The 15,000-nt window shown below is 40.8% G+C and overlaps 1 protein-coding gene across 1 annotated transcript in view; it reads left to right on the top strand.

Moving 5' to 3' along the window:
• The window catches only part of ADAM29 (ADAM metallopeptidase domain 29), a gene marked incomplete at both ends in the record, with an annotated part of 54,578 nt that overhangs the window by 12,526 nt on the left and 27,052 nt on the right, over positions 1 to 15,000 (top strand). The window contains one exon of the mRNA XM_079770244.1: positions 14,423 to 14,486. Coding sequence (XP_079626370.1) covers positions 14,423 to 14,486 — 64 coding nt within the window. The remainder of the gene's footprint in view (positions 1 to 14,422; positions 14,487 to 15,000) is intronic.

Here is a 15,000-nt window from a genome sequence, read left to right as displayed (position 1 = left end):
TGAATATACAAATGCTTAAAACTTTTAGAACAAATATCATAGCATAATATTATGAGCTAGAGGCCCAGTGCACAAAATTTGTGCACTGGGGGGGGGTGTCCCTCAGCTTGTCCTGTGCCCTCTCACAGTCCTGGAGCCCTTGGGGATGTCCAACTGATGTGGGCCTAAGCCATCATTGGACATCCTTAGCACAACTGATGTGGGCCTAAGCCATCATTGGACATCCTTAGCACTGTGGCTCCTGCCACTGCCGCTGCGCTCACCAGCTGTGAGCCCTGCTTCTGGCTGAGCAGTGCTCCCCCTTGTGGGAGCACACTGACCACCAGGGTGCAGCTCCTGCATTTAGCATCTGCCCCCTGGTGGTCAGTGCATGTCATAGTGACTGGTCTCTGCTGTTTGGTAGATTTGCATATTAGCCTTTTATTATGTAAGATATGAGAACAAGACAGTATAACTATCAAAACAAATAAGTGAATTGTTATTCATGTGTATAGCCCCATCTTTTAGGATAAGAGAATATAAATTTGATATAAATTCAAATAAGTGATCATATACTATTCCAGAGACATTTTAACCTGAGGATTGTGATGTCTGAGCATTGACAGTAACAACTGCTATTTTAACAATTTGAAAGAAGTGTTATATATTTTTTTCCTCTTCAATCAATGGGAAGTGATGGACCGGAAAAGAAATATGAAACGCAAATTGGAAAGTGTGACCTGTATGCCTTGCTTCTGGATTTAGAAGTTTGGGCAGATCCTATTTCTATAGTAAGACTGCTATCCACCTGAGAGTTCTTGACTCAGTGGAGATTTCAACATAGCAAATCCTCCAACTAGGTGGACACTGCATGGCGAGAGCCAGGGTCTCCTTGCCCTTGACAGGCCCTTGCTGATGAAAGTCTACCACTCCCAAGACCTGTGTCTGTGATCATTTTAGCCCAAAAATGTGTTCACATAAGCACTGGACTTTAGGTGCTGTACCTAAACTATACAGTCGGGGTCCTTTCCCTGCCTGCTTGATAGACTTTTTGTCGAGCCTCTTAGTTTTGGCTGCCAGTGCTATTTCTTGTTAAAACAACTTTGATCACAAATTTCAATCCAGTTGCATTGCCTCAAACCGCTTGAAATGCAGCCCTAACCCATGCACCGCCACAACATATCTGACTAGGTACTTCCAAACTGTCACTCTACTCCCTGAGCTATGTGTTTTTCCTTTTATTTTTTTTTCATGTTTTTAGAGAATAATTATTGACAAGGAAAATGTTCACAACAATTTGTTAAAAGGAAAATGTAAGCTACAAGAGCATGTGTTTAGATTGAATCTTTGTATCAACCCCACCCCCCACACCACCACCAAAAGTCATATGTTGAAGCCTTAACCTCTGCTGTGATGACTTTGGAGGTGGGGGCCTCTAGGAGGTAATTGGGTTTAGATGAAGTCTCGAGGATGGGACACCATTTATGGAATTAGTGCTCTTATATGAAGAGGAAGACAGACCAGAGCTCTCTCCTTCCACCATGTAAGGAAACAGCAGGAAAGAGGCCATCTACAAGTCAGGAAGAGAGTCCTCACCAGGTACTGAATTTGCCATCTCCTTAATTTTGGACTTCCCAGTCTTCAGAACCTTGAGAAATAAAATTTTAAGCAACCTAATCTATACTATTTTTCTATAGCAGATTAAACTGACTAATGCATAGTGTGTCCCCATGTTCTTCTAGTATTTTTTTGCATGAACCTTCATTTAGGATACCTATATTAGAACTGCCTTTGATTCCTAGTAGTTTTATCCACTGGTGTCCTATATGGCTGACTTCAAATATTATTTTTTCTAAGATGTTTTAAAAAAAAATAAGAAAACTATACTTTTTAGGGTTTATTTGAAATACATATGCACCTAGCTAATATAAAATTAGAGTACTTATATCATGATAGAAAGCATCATAATCTTAACATGTACTAGATAAGCTATAAAAATAAAAGCAAACATTAATCATTTGTGTACCATGTTTCTGGCACAGAGTTAAAATTTCACATACCTTATCTCATGTCATTCTGTTAAAAACCCATGAGAGAGTTGCCAATATTACCTCCATGATATAGAAGAGGAAACTGAAACTTAGAGATGTTAAAAACAAGACAACAGGACGAAAATGGAGTTATCTGTGCTAAACTCCCAGTCACCAAACTGAACATTAATTACTGTGTGGGCTTTCATGAAACGTAAACCAGTCAACCAGGAATCACCTAATCAGCGATAATTAGTTAATCTTTCTAATAGACTCTGGCCATCTCATAAAGGAAAGTAACCTTGAAATAACCAACCAGTTTTTTTGCCAAGTATAACTTCCTTGTTTTCACTTCCTTCTGACTATAATTCTTTCATTTTGTATAGTTCTTTGGAACTCCTTTTAATCAGCTAGATTGGATATTTCCCAATTCATGAATCATTGAATAAAGTCAATAAGCTCTAAAATTCAGTTGAATTTTTTGTTAACAGAGAGATTATGTAACTTGTTTATGGTCAAAAAGCACAGAGCAGATCTGCTCAGCCTCATTCCTGTCTTACTCCAAAGACCATATTCTTATATCACACTGAAACTGAGTATGGAATGTTAATTAAATCTTACCCATCTCTGAATGGTGGGGGGAAGAAGATAACCTGATTTCTTATTGCTTTGGATATGGTATATAGCCTTACATTTTAATATATTTTATAGCTTAATTTAGGTTTACTTATATTTCTGCTTTAAAATTATATTTAACTAGTGGCCTGGTGCATGAAATTCATCCACTCGGGGTGGGGGGTGTCCCTCAGCCTGGCCTGTGCCCTGTCACAGTTGGTGGGGCCTACCTCTTTAGGAGCCCCATGATCCATCACCCCAAAGAGGTAGCCCCCACCCACCCATCCGTGGCTCCTCGATGGATTGCCCCAAAGAGGTAGGCTGGAGCTGGGGGAGGTGTGAGGAGCCCTGGGCTGGGCCACGGTAGAGGCCTGTGGACCTCCATGTGCCTGTGGACCCCCAGCCGGGCCTGTGGCAGAGGGGCCTCTCTACGTACCTGTGGACCCCCGGCTGGGCCAGGCCCTCGGCAGAGGCTTCTCTGCCACGGCCCCGCCCCTGTCCCCGACACTGCAAGTCCCTGTCCACCCGCACCTGCTGAGCACGCAGCCTGCTGATCAGTCGTTACTGTGACAGCATCCCAACCAATTTGCATATTATCCTATTATTAGTATAGATGTTTATGATAGCCTATAGCTAGTTAGTCATGCTATAAGAACTATGCTGCTAATAAATTGTAATTTTAGGTGGGAGTTTTGCTAGCCTGGGATAGCTGTTTATAGACACATTTGACTGGTTTTCAGGAGCTCTGAGGATTACTTTGAGTCCATCATCAAAAATAGAAAATTAAAGTGGAGCTAGGAGGCCATTTGAATGGTTCTTATGCATGTCCTCATATGACACAACATGAACTTTTGAGCGGGGCCAAACCATAAATATTCGGAGAATACAACAGGAACACCTGCAAATTGTTATAGTAATGAACTTTTACTCAGAGATAGCCTTAGTAATCAATCATGTTTAGCCAAGGGTAGCTTTCTGCTGCCCAGTGCCAACTAAAATTATTTGTGAATGACCTATACAAAGATTTCTTTTTGCCTTTTAAAAAACTTGATTTTTGTATTTTAGTGGAACACTATTTGGGTTGCCACCCACCCAAATCTGTATGCCCTGAATTACTATTATATGATCCCAAATAAACACTTCTCTTGGTCTTTGCTAGATTATTGCCTCCTGACAATTCATATTAATAAAATAAACTGCAGCTGCTGTTTAGACTCTCCTGATCACCCATGTAAATGTTAGTAGTGAGGGCCCATTTTCTAATAATACCAACTAGAATCAACAATGGGCTTTTGGACAGGGTATTTGTTGGACCCTTCATACTCCCTACTATCTATAAACATCTGGTATTACTGAAGACTGAAATAATCTCTTCAAAAATGACTCAAAAATTTATGACTCTATATCCTTTACTTCCTCTTGATCCACATATGTGGGAATCCCTTTCACGTCCAGCGTGGTTCAGGGTTCCGGTTCAGGGTTCGGGTTCTGGAGAAGGCCGCACACAAATGAAAGAGACTAGAAAAATATTAATTTGGGAAATGGGTTGCCAGGCGGGAGCCCACCTCTAGTGGGAGGACTACTTGCCTTGCTTTGGCCTTGCCATCCCTTTTATTGAGACTATGGGATAAACCCATTGCCCTTAGGCAGGTAATTCCAGTAACAGGCAGATTATATTATCAGTAAGGATTTACATGATTATTTGGTGGGAAAGTTGCCTCAGTTACCATTGTCTCAATTAGATAGGGAGTGGTTGGCTCTGACCTTTCAGAGCTTCAGGTTGACCAGCCTTCCACATCTTTCTATTAGTGAGACAATGATCGGTTTCTGGCACACATACATTGGAAAGACACAGTAGCCAATGAATGCAGCTATCTCCAGAAAGGCATCATTTTCACTTGGGAGCTTCCTGGGTAATGATTAGGATGAAAGTGTGGGAGTTATATAGATCTATTTTGAAAATACAGGATTCTGCCCTGACCATTCCTGGACATTATGTTTCTTTATTTCCCTCAACAATAAACCCAATCTGGCCTGATTGATATATCTTCTTGGTGACCGTCCAGTAAAAAGAGGACCCAAGGAATTCAAACTTAATTCTGATTTAGCTACTTATGTTTTCTTATTGGATTAATATGATCATAGATGTAAGGGTTAAGAATGAGCCATCCTAAGATGTGCCACAGTGGTCTGCAGGTTATTTTGAACTAAAAGCAACCAAGACTCTACAGGATCAAGAGAGCTTTTGCTCCCCCTTAACTGTCTAGAACAATGGTTCTCAACCTTTCTAATGCCATGACCCTTTACAGTTCCTCATGTTGTGGTGACCCCCAACCATAAAATTATTTTCATTGCTACTTCATAACTGTAATTTTGCTACTGTTAATGAATTGTAATGTAAATATCTGTGTTTTCCAATGGTGTTAGGCTCTACAGCAGCAGTTATCAACCTGTGGGTCATGACCCACAGGTTGAGTACCGCTAGCAGGGTCGCCTAAGACCATCGGTGCCGGAAACAAATCAGTTTCACTAAAAGAGAGATGTTGACAGGAAGCCAGGAAGGCTGGTCAACAACCTTCATTGCTCTAACCACTCACCCTTTAGTTGTTTACATTGTTAGCTGAAGCAGCCTCCACCTTTGTTTGTCCCATGTAAGTTTCTGTTATTTACTGCCTAAGGGCTACATGTAAGTTTCTGTTATTTCCTGCCTACGGGCTACATGTAAGTTTCTGTTATTTCCTGCCTAAGGGCTACATGTAAGTTTCTGTTATTTTGCCTACGATGTTTTCCCCCAAAACCTCAATAAAAGGGATGGCAGAGCCAGAGCAGTCGTCAGTTCTCCCACTAGAGGTGGACTACCGCCTGGCCCCCCATTTCGCCAAATTGAATTTCTTCAAGTCTCCATTCATTTGTGTGCGGCCCTTCTCCAGAACTCGAACCCTGAACCGGAACCCTGGACCACGCTGGACGTGGAAAGGGATTCCTACATTCTGGCGCCCGAACAGGGACTTCTGGAGGAGAAGGTATTTTTCGCCTAAGAGCGAAGGAAGGAAAAAGTACACCGAGGAAAGGTGTAGAAAATTCACCGGAAAAAGGTGAGGGAATTCACCGCACACAAAAGCCCAAGGCCAGCTGCAGAGTCGCGAACTGTAAGTAGGGTGGGAAAGTCTTTTTCAGCCAGGCTAATGGGGAAGAATTAGGTTATAAATATAAAGTAAACTTTATTATAGACTTTCAGTTTGCATGCTTAAAGAATGTGGTTTTTTGTTCAAATTAAAATCTTAGTTTGTATTTGGAATTTAAAATCTGTAATAAGAAGTGAAACTCCACTGCTGAAGCCGCCTCTGGTGTGGAGAAATTCAAAGGTGGCAGGAGAGGGCAAGGCTATCTGCTTTCCCGCAGTAAGGTTACTCAAAGTTTTGTTTAAAAATTATAAAAGAACTAGCAGAGAAATGCAAATCTTGGCCAAATTGGGTGCTAGTTATTATTTCGGAAAGCGAAAAAGAAAGAAAAAATTTGAGATTTGTTTTTATCTTTTAAGCATGAAAAGAAATTCAGCCAGATCTGTTGCTGATGCTTCCCCGAAGTAAGTAGGAGGTGGGGAAGGAAGGGAAACAAGTGGAGATCCTATATGGAAGCCCACTCTCCCAGAATGCTAAGAAATGTGGTAATTTACATTCGAATAAACCAAACCTGGTTTTCCAGAGCCACTGGCAAATGAAAAGTAAAGTTTAAATTTGCCTCATAAAAAAACCTAGAAGACAGAATTGAAACTCTTAATTGATTATGTCTTGTATTTATTCTTAGAAATATAAAGTGTTATTGTGTTATTAATCTAGGACATGCTAAAAATATTTGACTTGCCAGCTTTAAAAGTTCAAAGTGCAAATTAAATTGGGAGAAAATATAGTTGTGGTAATTAAATGCCTAAAGTATAAGAACTTATTTTTGAGAAAATAAAAATGTTGTGTTTTCTCTAATAATTAGGAATTCAAAATAAGTTGCTTATTATTGGTCTAATTAAAAAAGAGGATTAATTTTGTGATTCCCAACCAAAATTTTTCTATGCAAAAACTAGTTTAAAATCTAATTGATATCTTAGGATAATTATAAAAAATATTATAATCTTTAAATCATATATATATATATATATATATATATATATATATATATATATATTTGATGGTTTTTTTTCCATGTTAAAATTTCAAGGTCTTAACAGAGATGATTCTTGGAAAGCTCCAAGGGCCCGGAGTAATACAAGAAATTTATTCTCTCTTCTTAAAAGAAATCTTTTTTTAAAAGATCTAATATACTTGAAATTGCATGGAAAGCCTTATAAAATTAAAATTAATAAATATACTTTAAATGTTATGAAGGTTTTGGCCCCAAAAAGGGCAAAACCAAGTAACTAAATAATTGACAGCCAGTTTGAAATTGAATTGCCATGCCTAGAGCAAAGAAAATCCTTACATATTATTCTACAATGTCATTATAATTTTTGATATTTTACAGCATATACCAAACAAACTTACAAACTAATTCTTTGAATGTTTTGGCAGCAATTTAAAAGCACATGAAAGGATTTAATCCCTTTTACTGTGTGGAAGGCCCCCTGGGAAGGCACTTGAGCATTCTATATTAGCCCTTCTTGCTCTTTTTGCCAAGAGGGACCCTCTTCTCACAATCTAATTGCCCACAGCTGTTACCTGAGCTCTCTGTTCCTGCTGAGGTTGAAGCCTCATGGTGGCTGGTACCATGGATCTGTCTCTCGCACAATGGCGTGAGCTGGGCCCTCCCTGGAGAAGAAACCTGGGTTCCCCAAGATATGTGATCAATGCCAGGGCCCCGCCAGCAGGCGAGGGGATCCCAAGGCAGGTGCTGAGCATGGAGGCCATAGGGGCAAGGAGACAAAACTGAACCTCACATCACCCTGCTTGGCCCCGGAGGATGGCTGGTTAGTCAAAGACGGGTAAGATTCCTCAAGGGAGGAACAACCTAAGACAGGCACAGTCGCAGAGGGGCCATCAGGAGAGAACTTGGGGGTCAACAGAGGTGGGGCACAGATCCTCACCCCCGCAACATTGCAGGGGCTTGAACACTCGCCCCTTCTGAGGGAGGTCTCCTGCCCCATGGCTGCTTCGCACTTCCCATGTCCAGCTCAGATCGGGACCCAGGTGGCCAACAAAGACTTGTCCAGCTCAGATCGGGACCCAGGCAACAGAGACTTGGCTGACAGCAGCAGCCCTATATCTAAATCCAGTCTAATACCAGGAATGCTTGGAGCCTTCTCAAGGATGCAAATAATCCTTTGCATTAATATTTACAAGGTAAATGAAGATTGTTGTTAGAGTATTAAATTTGACAGTAAAATAGTCAAATTTTCAGATTAATTTAAATTGGCTAATGAAATAAGTGAATATTCAAGAAAATTTAATTGTATTGGACAAAAAGCTGTTTCTAAAGTATTAACTAAAAATTCTTTTGGTAGTTCATTTCATGGTAACATTGCTTAACATGCAATGAACCTAAAACAGTCTTATTTTTGTACAAAAAATTAAAATTTAAAGTGATCAAGACTGCATTATAAAAATTTTCCAAAAGCCTCCTAATAATTATATCAAAAAAGGGGGGATAGTGGAAAAATATTATGTAAGGAAAAATATCCAAAAAATTTTTTTTCTTTGAAAACTAATTTTCATTTGTAATACTAAGAGTAGGACACCTATGAAAAAACACACATGGTGTCAGAATAAGCCAAAGGAAAATTGTTTGGGCAAAAAATAAAAAGGATCCCAAGTAAAAAATTATAGAAAAGATTCCTTTATTAACTTTTGGTCGAGAATATGTTTGTATATTTTCAGAAAAAAACTCCAAGACCATGTGGATTCCTGCAACAGAGAGGAATTAACAGGAGTGCTCCAGCCATAAAGACAGAAGAGAAGCAGTCCAGAGATGGAAGACACTGACGACACCTTGCCAAGCTAGCAGTCAGCAGCTGTGCGTCACTGCAGGTTGCCCAGGACCAAACCAGAGGTCGGACCTGCATTACCACCATCTGTCCACCATCCAGATACCATTGCTGACATGTTCTCAAAAAACTCTTGGACATTGAAACTTGGATTCAAAAACTGTTGGCCCAGAAAGAAACTTACTGCAGACTGATTTCATTTGAACTCTCAGCATAGCCATTGTTGCTTGTCTCATTTTTGTTCCTATATGTTTATTTTTAGTCTGCATATGCAAGATTTTTTTAAGAAAAGAAAACGGGGGAGATGCCGGAAACAAATCAGTTTCACTAAAAGAGAGATGTTGACAGGAAGCCAGGAAGGCTGGTCAACAACCTTCATTGCTCTAACCACTCACCCTTTAGTTGTTTACATTGTTAGCTGAAGCAGCCTCCACCTTTGTTTGTCCCATGTAAGTTTCTGTTATTTACTGCCTAAGGGCTACATGTAAGTTTCTGTTATTTCCTGCCTACGGGCTACATGTAAGTTTCTGTTATTTCCTGCCTAAGGGCTACATGTAAGTTTCTGTTATTTTGCCTACGATGTTTTCCCCCAAAACCTCAATAAAAGGGATGGCAGAGCCAGAGCAGTCGTCAGTTCTCCCACTAGAGGTGGACTACCGCCTGGCCCCCCATTTCGCCAAATTGAATTTCTTCAAGTCTCCATTCATTTGTGTGCGGCCCTTCTCCAGAACTCGAACCCTGAACCGGAACCCTGGACCACGCTGGACGTGGAAAGGGATTCCTACACATCGGGAAACACAGATATTTACATTACAATTCATAACAGTAGCAAAATTACAGTTATGAAGTAGCAATGATAATAATTTTATGGTTGGGGGTCACCACAACATGAGGAACTATATTAAAGGGTCTTGGCATTAGAAAGGTTGAGAACCACTGGTCTAGAAGAACTTAAATTAGGAGCCTGACCCATGATAAGAGTTACAACTAAAAATTACTTTTTACCTGCCTATATGGCAGGGCAAACTAATAATTACTGAACATGGGCTCTCCCTGAGAACACCTTCTGAAGCAAGGTGCCTTACTTCATCCATAGCTCAGAATGTCATACACATATACCTATTTTCCCTTTCTGTCTTTGACCCACTCATGTGTCTGAGGTCTCTGATTCTCTCATGTATGTGGAGTTTCCATACATATGTGTATAACTAAATTTGGTTATTTTCTCTGGTCTGTTTGATTACTAGATCAGCTGAAAGGACTTTAAGGATAGAGGAGAGTTTCTTCCTCCATACATAGGTCATAATGAAATTACTATTTGTTTGTCCAGTCCTCTTACGGTGGCCCTTGAGTGCCCTTTTGGGTATTGTTGTGGGTTTCTGTAAATTTTTTTTAATTGATTTCAGAGAGAGAAATGGAGAGGGAGGAAGAGCTAGAAACATTAATAATGAGAGAAAATCATTGATCAATTGCCTCCTGCACACCACCTACTGGAGACTGAGCCCACAAACCCCAACCTCAGGTATGTGCCCTGACCGGGAATCAAACCATGACCTCCTGATTGATGGGTCTATGCTCAACCACTGAGCAACACTGGCTGAGAAGTTTCTGTAAATTTTATAAAAATTTCCTTGTACCTCTTATACTTGGACTAGAGGCCCGGTGCACGAAATTTGTGCATGGGGGTGGGGTGTCCCTCAGCCCAGCCTGCACCCTCTCCAATCTGGGACCCTTCTCAGAATCCAGGACTGCTAGCCTGCCTGCCCTCCTGATTGCCCTAACTACTTCTGCCTGCCAGCCTGATCACCCCCTAACAACTCCCCTGCCAACCTGATTGATGCCTAACTGCTCCCCTGCCAGCCTGATTGCCCTTAACTGCCCTCCCCTTCAGGCCTGGTCACCCCTAACTGCCCTCCCCTGCAGGCTTGGTCCCCCCCAACTGCTCTTCCCTGCAGGCCTGGGTCCCCCTCAACTGCCTTTCCATGTAGGCCCAGTTGCCTCCAACTTCCCTCCTCTGCTGGCCTGGTCACCCCTAACTGCCCTCCCCTGCACTCTTGATTGCCCCCAACTGCCCTCCCTTGCAGGCTTGGTCCCTCCTAACTGCCCTCCCCTGCTGGCCTGATCTTCCACAACTGCCCTCCCTTGCACACCTGGTACCTCCCCTGCTGGCCATCTTGTGGTGGCCATCTTGTGTCCACATGGGGGCAGCCATCTTGTGTGTTGGAGTGACGGTCAATTTGCATATTACTCTTTTATTAGATAGGATAGAGGCCTGGTGCACAGGTGGGGGCCGACTGGTTTGCCCTGAAGGTTGTCCCGGATCAGGGTGGGGGTTCCCTTGGGGTGTGGGACAGCCTGGGTGAGGAGACTGTGGTGGTTTGTAGGCCGGCCACACACCCCCAGCGACCGAAGCGGAGGCCCTGGTATCTGGGATTTATTTATCTTTTATGATTGAAACTTTGTAGCCTTGAACAGAGGCTAGGGCAGGCCAGGGCGGGTGGAAAGCTTGGCTTCCTCCTGCTCGCTCAGTGGCCACAGCCATTTTTGTTGGGCTTAATTTATCTTCTATAATTGAAACTTTGTAGGCTTGAGTGGAGTCCTCGGCAGGCCAGGGTGTGCAGGAAGCTTGGCTTCCTCCATTGCTGGGGAAACCCAAGCCTCCTGCTCACTCAGTGGCCGCAGCCATCTAGGTTGGGTTAATTTGCATACTCGCTCTTGATTGGATTGTGGGCGTGGCTTGTGGATGTAGTGGAGGTACGATCAATTTGCATATTGCTCTTTTATTAGATAGGATTTTTCAAACAAAAGGTTTGGGTGTGAGTAGAAGATAATAGAGATTGGGGAGGGGGAGGGAGAGATGCAGGTATAGCTACTGGAAAGGGATTTGGGTGTTGTAGCAGACAGACCTAGGGTGGCTTCCCAGGTTATCCCATCTCTTTATGTATATGGTGGCAAAAAGCTTATTGTCTCCAGTTAGTGAAAAGCAGAACTTGTAAGTGATGAACTTGTTTGTTTAGCTAAGGAGATTTCGAAGCAAAGTGTCAAGGATACCATCTGGTTTCTTTCTTCTGCTTACAGTAAGATACAAGAGAGAAAAACTTAGGGTAAACTGGTAAACAAAAGGGATCCAGGACTTGATAAATTTGGAAATTCTCACCATATTAAGATGGCAAAAGATGCTAAAATTCACACATCACTTCTGAAATCTTGGCATAGAGAAAAGGCCAAAGATGCAACTTTGCTAAAACTTCAGGAAAGAAACAGAGTATTCATTCACACAAAAGACCCTTTGAAGAATTTAAGTGTGTGCCTCATGGATCCTCTTAATCAAACCACAGAGCCTCCAGTGGGTTTGGTGGCATTGACCCTTATCCAGCTCATTATGAAGCTAAAACAGAGAAAGGATTAATTTTGAAAAAGATTTGTAGAGTTGGATTTTGTCAAGTGAAGTTAACCCAATTGAAATCCAAAGGAGACCTACAAAGTTTTGGGGATGTTTATTTAAAAACAAAAACCAAAAGAAAACCCACTGTTCGTTGTAATGAAAGGGACAGAGAGTACAAAATGAAAGAAACTTGTCAGATCTCCAAAATTCTACTGGTAGAATTCAGATTAATAAAATTATTCAGCTTCATAAGTGTGCTACCTTCCTTTAAAAAGAAAGAACCCAGTGGGTGGAGCTCAATGACATGGAGGGTTGTTCCCAGATCTTGAAAACTAATCAAGAAATGATAAACATTTGCCCAACTGCATTTCAGATCTACTGAACCACTAACCACTTTGTACCTTCCATTGTCCCTCCTTTTTTGACTGGGATTGTTAAAAGGTGCCTCCTTGGCATAAAGACCATTGAACTGACTATTTTGAAAAACAACAACAACAACAACAACAAAAAACTATAGATACAAGAGATCTAAAAACAGTAGAAGTTACCCTTTTATAAAGGACATCTAAATTTCTAAAGGAATTTACTTTAGAAAGGGAGCCTGTACCACGAAGAGATCTATTATCAGAGACAACTTCTTCACCTGAGAGACTTATCTGAATGGCAAGGCAACCTTTGTTTACCAAACATTTCCTCCACTCACCTTGAGTTGCTTCTCCTCTCCTCAGCATCTTTGTTTTGTCTTTAGCTGAAGATGGCATTTAAGGTGGTAGCTTGGGCCATTTCAGACAGTTACTTGGTTTTCTTGGGTATTTCCCATGTATATATGAGGTATACATGTTAACAAATATATTTGTTTTTTCTCGTGTTAATTTGTCTCTTATTATAGGAGGAAATAGCAAAGAAATAAGAAGGGTAGAGGAAAATTTTTTTTTCTCTTTTACTCAGTCTATAGCTATTATCCTATGTTAGTTTCACTATTTTATACTGTTGTTCTGGATGTTGATGGCTTTCTCTTTAGTTTTGCAGGTACACAGACAAATAATTGTGCCCAGGAACTGCACTTAACAGATCACAACCAGGAGTCTCATCTGCACTGGACCTGACGTAGATGATGAGATTTTGGACTTTGGGCTTGATGAATGAATGAAACCCTTGAGAACGTTGGGAGGCAGTGAATGTATGTTGCATGTAGGAACAACCTGAATCATTCGGGGCCAGTGAACAGATTATGGGGGACAGACTATAAGATGGCTTTTCATAATTCCTTTCTCCTGGTGTACACTCCCTTGTATATTTCCTTTCCATTAGTTGTCAGCATGCTAAAGTGGAAAGCATGCTGCCAAAGCCACAGCAATCACGGAATGTATGGCACTAACATCCAACTCACCTGTGACTGTATAGGAAAATGAACTAGGAAAAATTATATGGAGCACAGTCAAGGTTCATAGCGAACAGTATTCTGGGTCATTAGTTTCAGAGAGCAGAGTTAGGGTCAAGGCAAGTAATTCCCACTGCTGTCAGAGCAGGTCTTCATGGAGCCCTCCCACAGGATCACACCTTTGGTATTTACTTTGCCATTCTTTTCTTCTCTGAATGTTCAGGTGTATTTTATTATTGATATCTTGTCCCTACTCCATACAATGTCCCGTACAATGGATGGATGATGAGTTAAGGGCATATAATCATCTCCTAGTTAGTACACAGGATATTGACAATGTACAAGATGACAGCAAGTTTCTGGATTTTGAACCCAGAGCAGTGGTCTCTGAGGCCTTGGGGCCTGTCTGAACCAACGTTTAGAAGCAATGTGAGATTCTGAATCATCAAGTGGAGGAAAGCAAGATCCACATATGTACAATTAATGAGAAATATAATTCTATTATGTTAAGCCATTGAAATTGGAAAATTCTTACAGGACTAGTATAACCCTAAGTTGGTGATTCTCAAAGTTATATTCATTTTTAGCTCCTAAAAAGCCTTTTTGAAACATTTTTTTTTCTTAATCACTCCCCTCCAATTAACTTGTAACACCACAGAGATCATCTGTATCTGTTTATGTACTATATGCATATCTGTGGCACTTTATACATATTCACCCAGAACCAATTTTGTCCACTTGGAGGCGCTATTGCTCCAGTTAAGAATGCATGCCCTAAATCACCTTTTTCATCTCAAGGCACACATAAGCTAATTACTAAAATTTTGCAGCACAAAAAATATATCTTGTGCTGATTTGACAAAACATAGGTATAATTTTGTTTCATTCACATCAGATGGTTATTGTTATGTTGGCTGTTGTCATTTTTTTTATTTAACATTTTAAGGGAAAAGGAGTCAATGCCCTTGACTAAATAGTCAGGTACTGCATGTGTTAAAAATTCTTGAAACACACTGGTTGAAAATTGCTGCCCTAAAAGATTATCCTGCTCATTTCTCCAGCCTCAAAAGACAAAAGAAAGGTGTGTGAAAGGGGCAATTATGGGAGGTTACCAGGAAAAGCAAGGTAAATAAAGGTAAGGTTTGTTATGTAGTTAAATTGGTGCTTTCTCCACTGATAAAAAGTTTCAGGTGATTTAGAGTCATCCTTCTCTTCTAGGTACAAAGAAAGACACACACACCCTTACCAATGGAGATTTCTTTATAAATGTGAATTTTCCGTACCAAAAAAAAGGGGGTGGGGGGTAACTTCTGCTTTTGGAGTTTTTCTTTAGTCTGCAGATTCTCAAAAATTGATCAGCTCAAAATAATTCATGTGCCAAAGAGGCATTTTTTGAGGTGGCATATTCTGCTACCTTTCACAACTTACGGTGGTTTGTTGCTAATGTAGCAGGAATTTATGACATGATGGGTCTAACAATAGTCAATACTTGATAGACAATTTCAATCCACACAGTCATTTTATGTTTCACAATCAGGCATTCAGTCTCCACTAAGGCCTTAAATCCAGAAGTTATACTGCAGTGGTATACAGTTCTCTGTGAAGATGGGAAGATCTTATTCCAAAACCCTAGTGGTCT

This window comes from Cnephaeus nilssonii, assembly GCF_951640355.1.
Source record: "Cnephaeus nilssonii genome assembly, chromosome: 5".
Taxonomy (NCBI): Eukaryota; Metazoa; Chordata; class Mammalia; order Chiroptera; family Vespertilionidae; genus Cnephaeus; species Cnephaeus nilssonii.
This window is presented reverse-complemented; position numbering and strand designations above follow the sequence as displayed.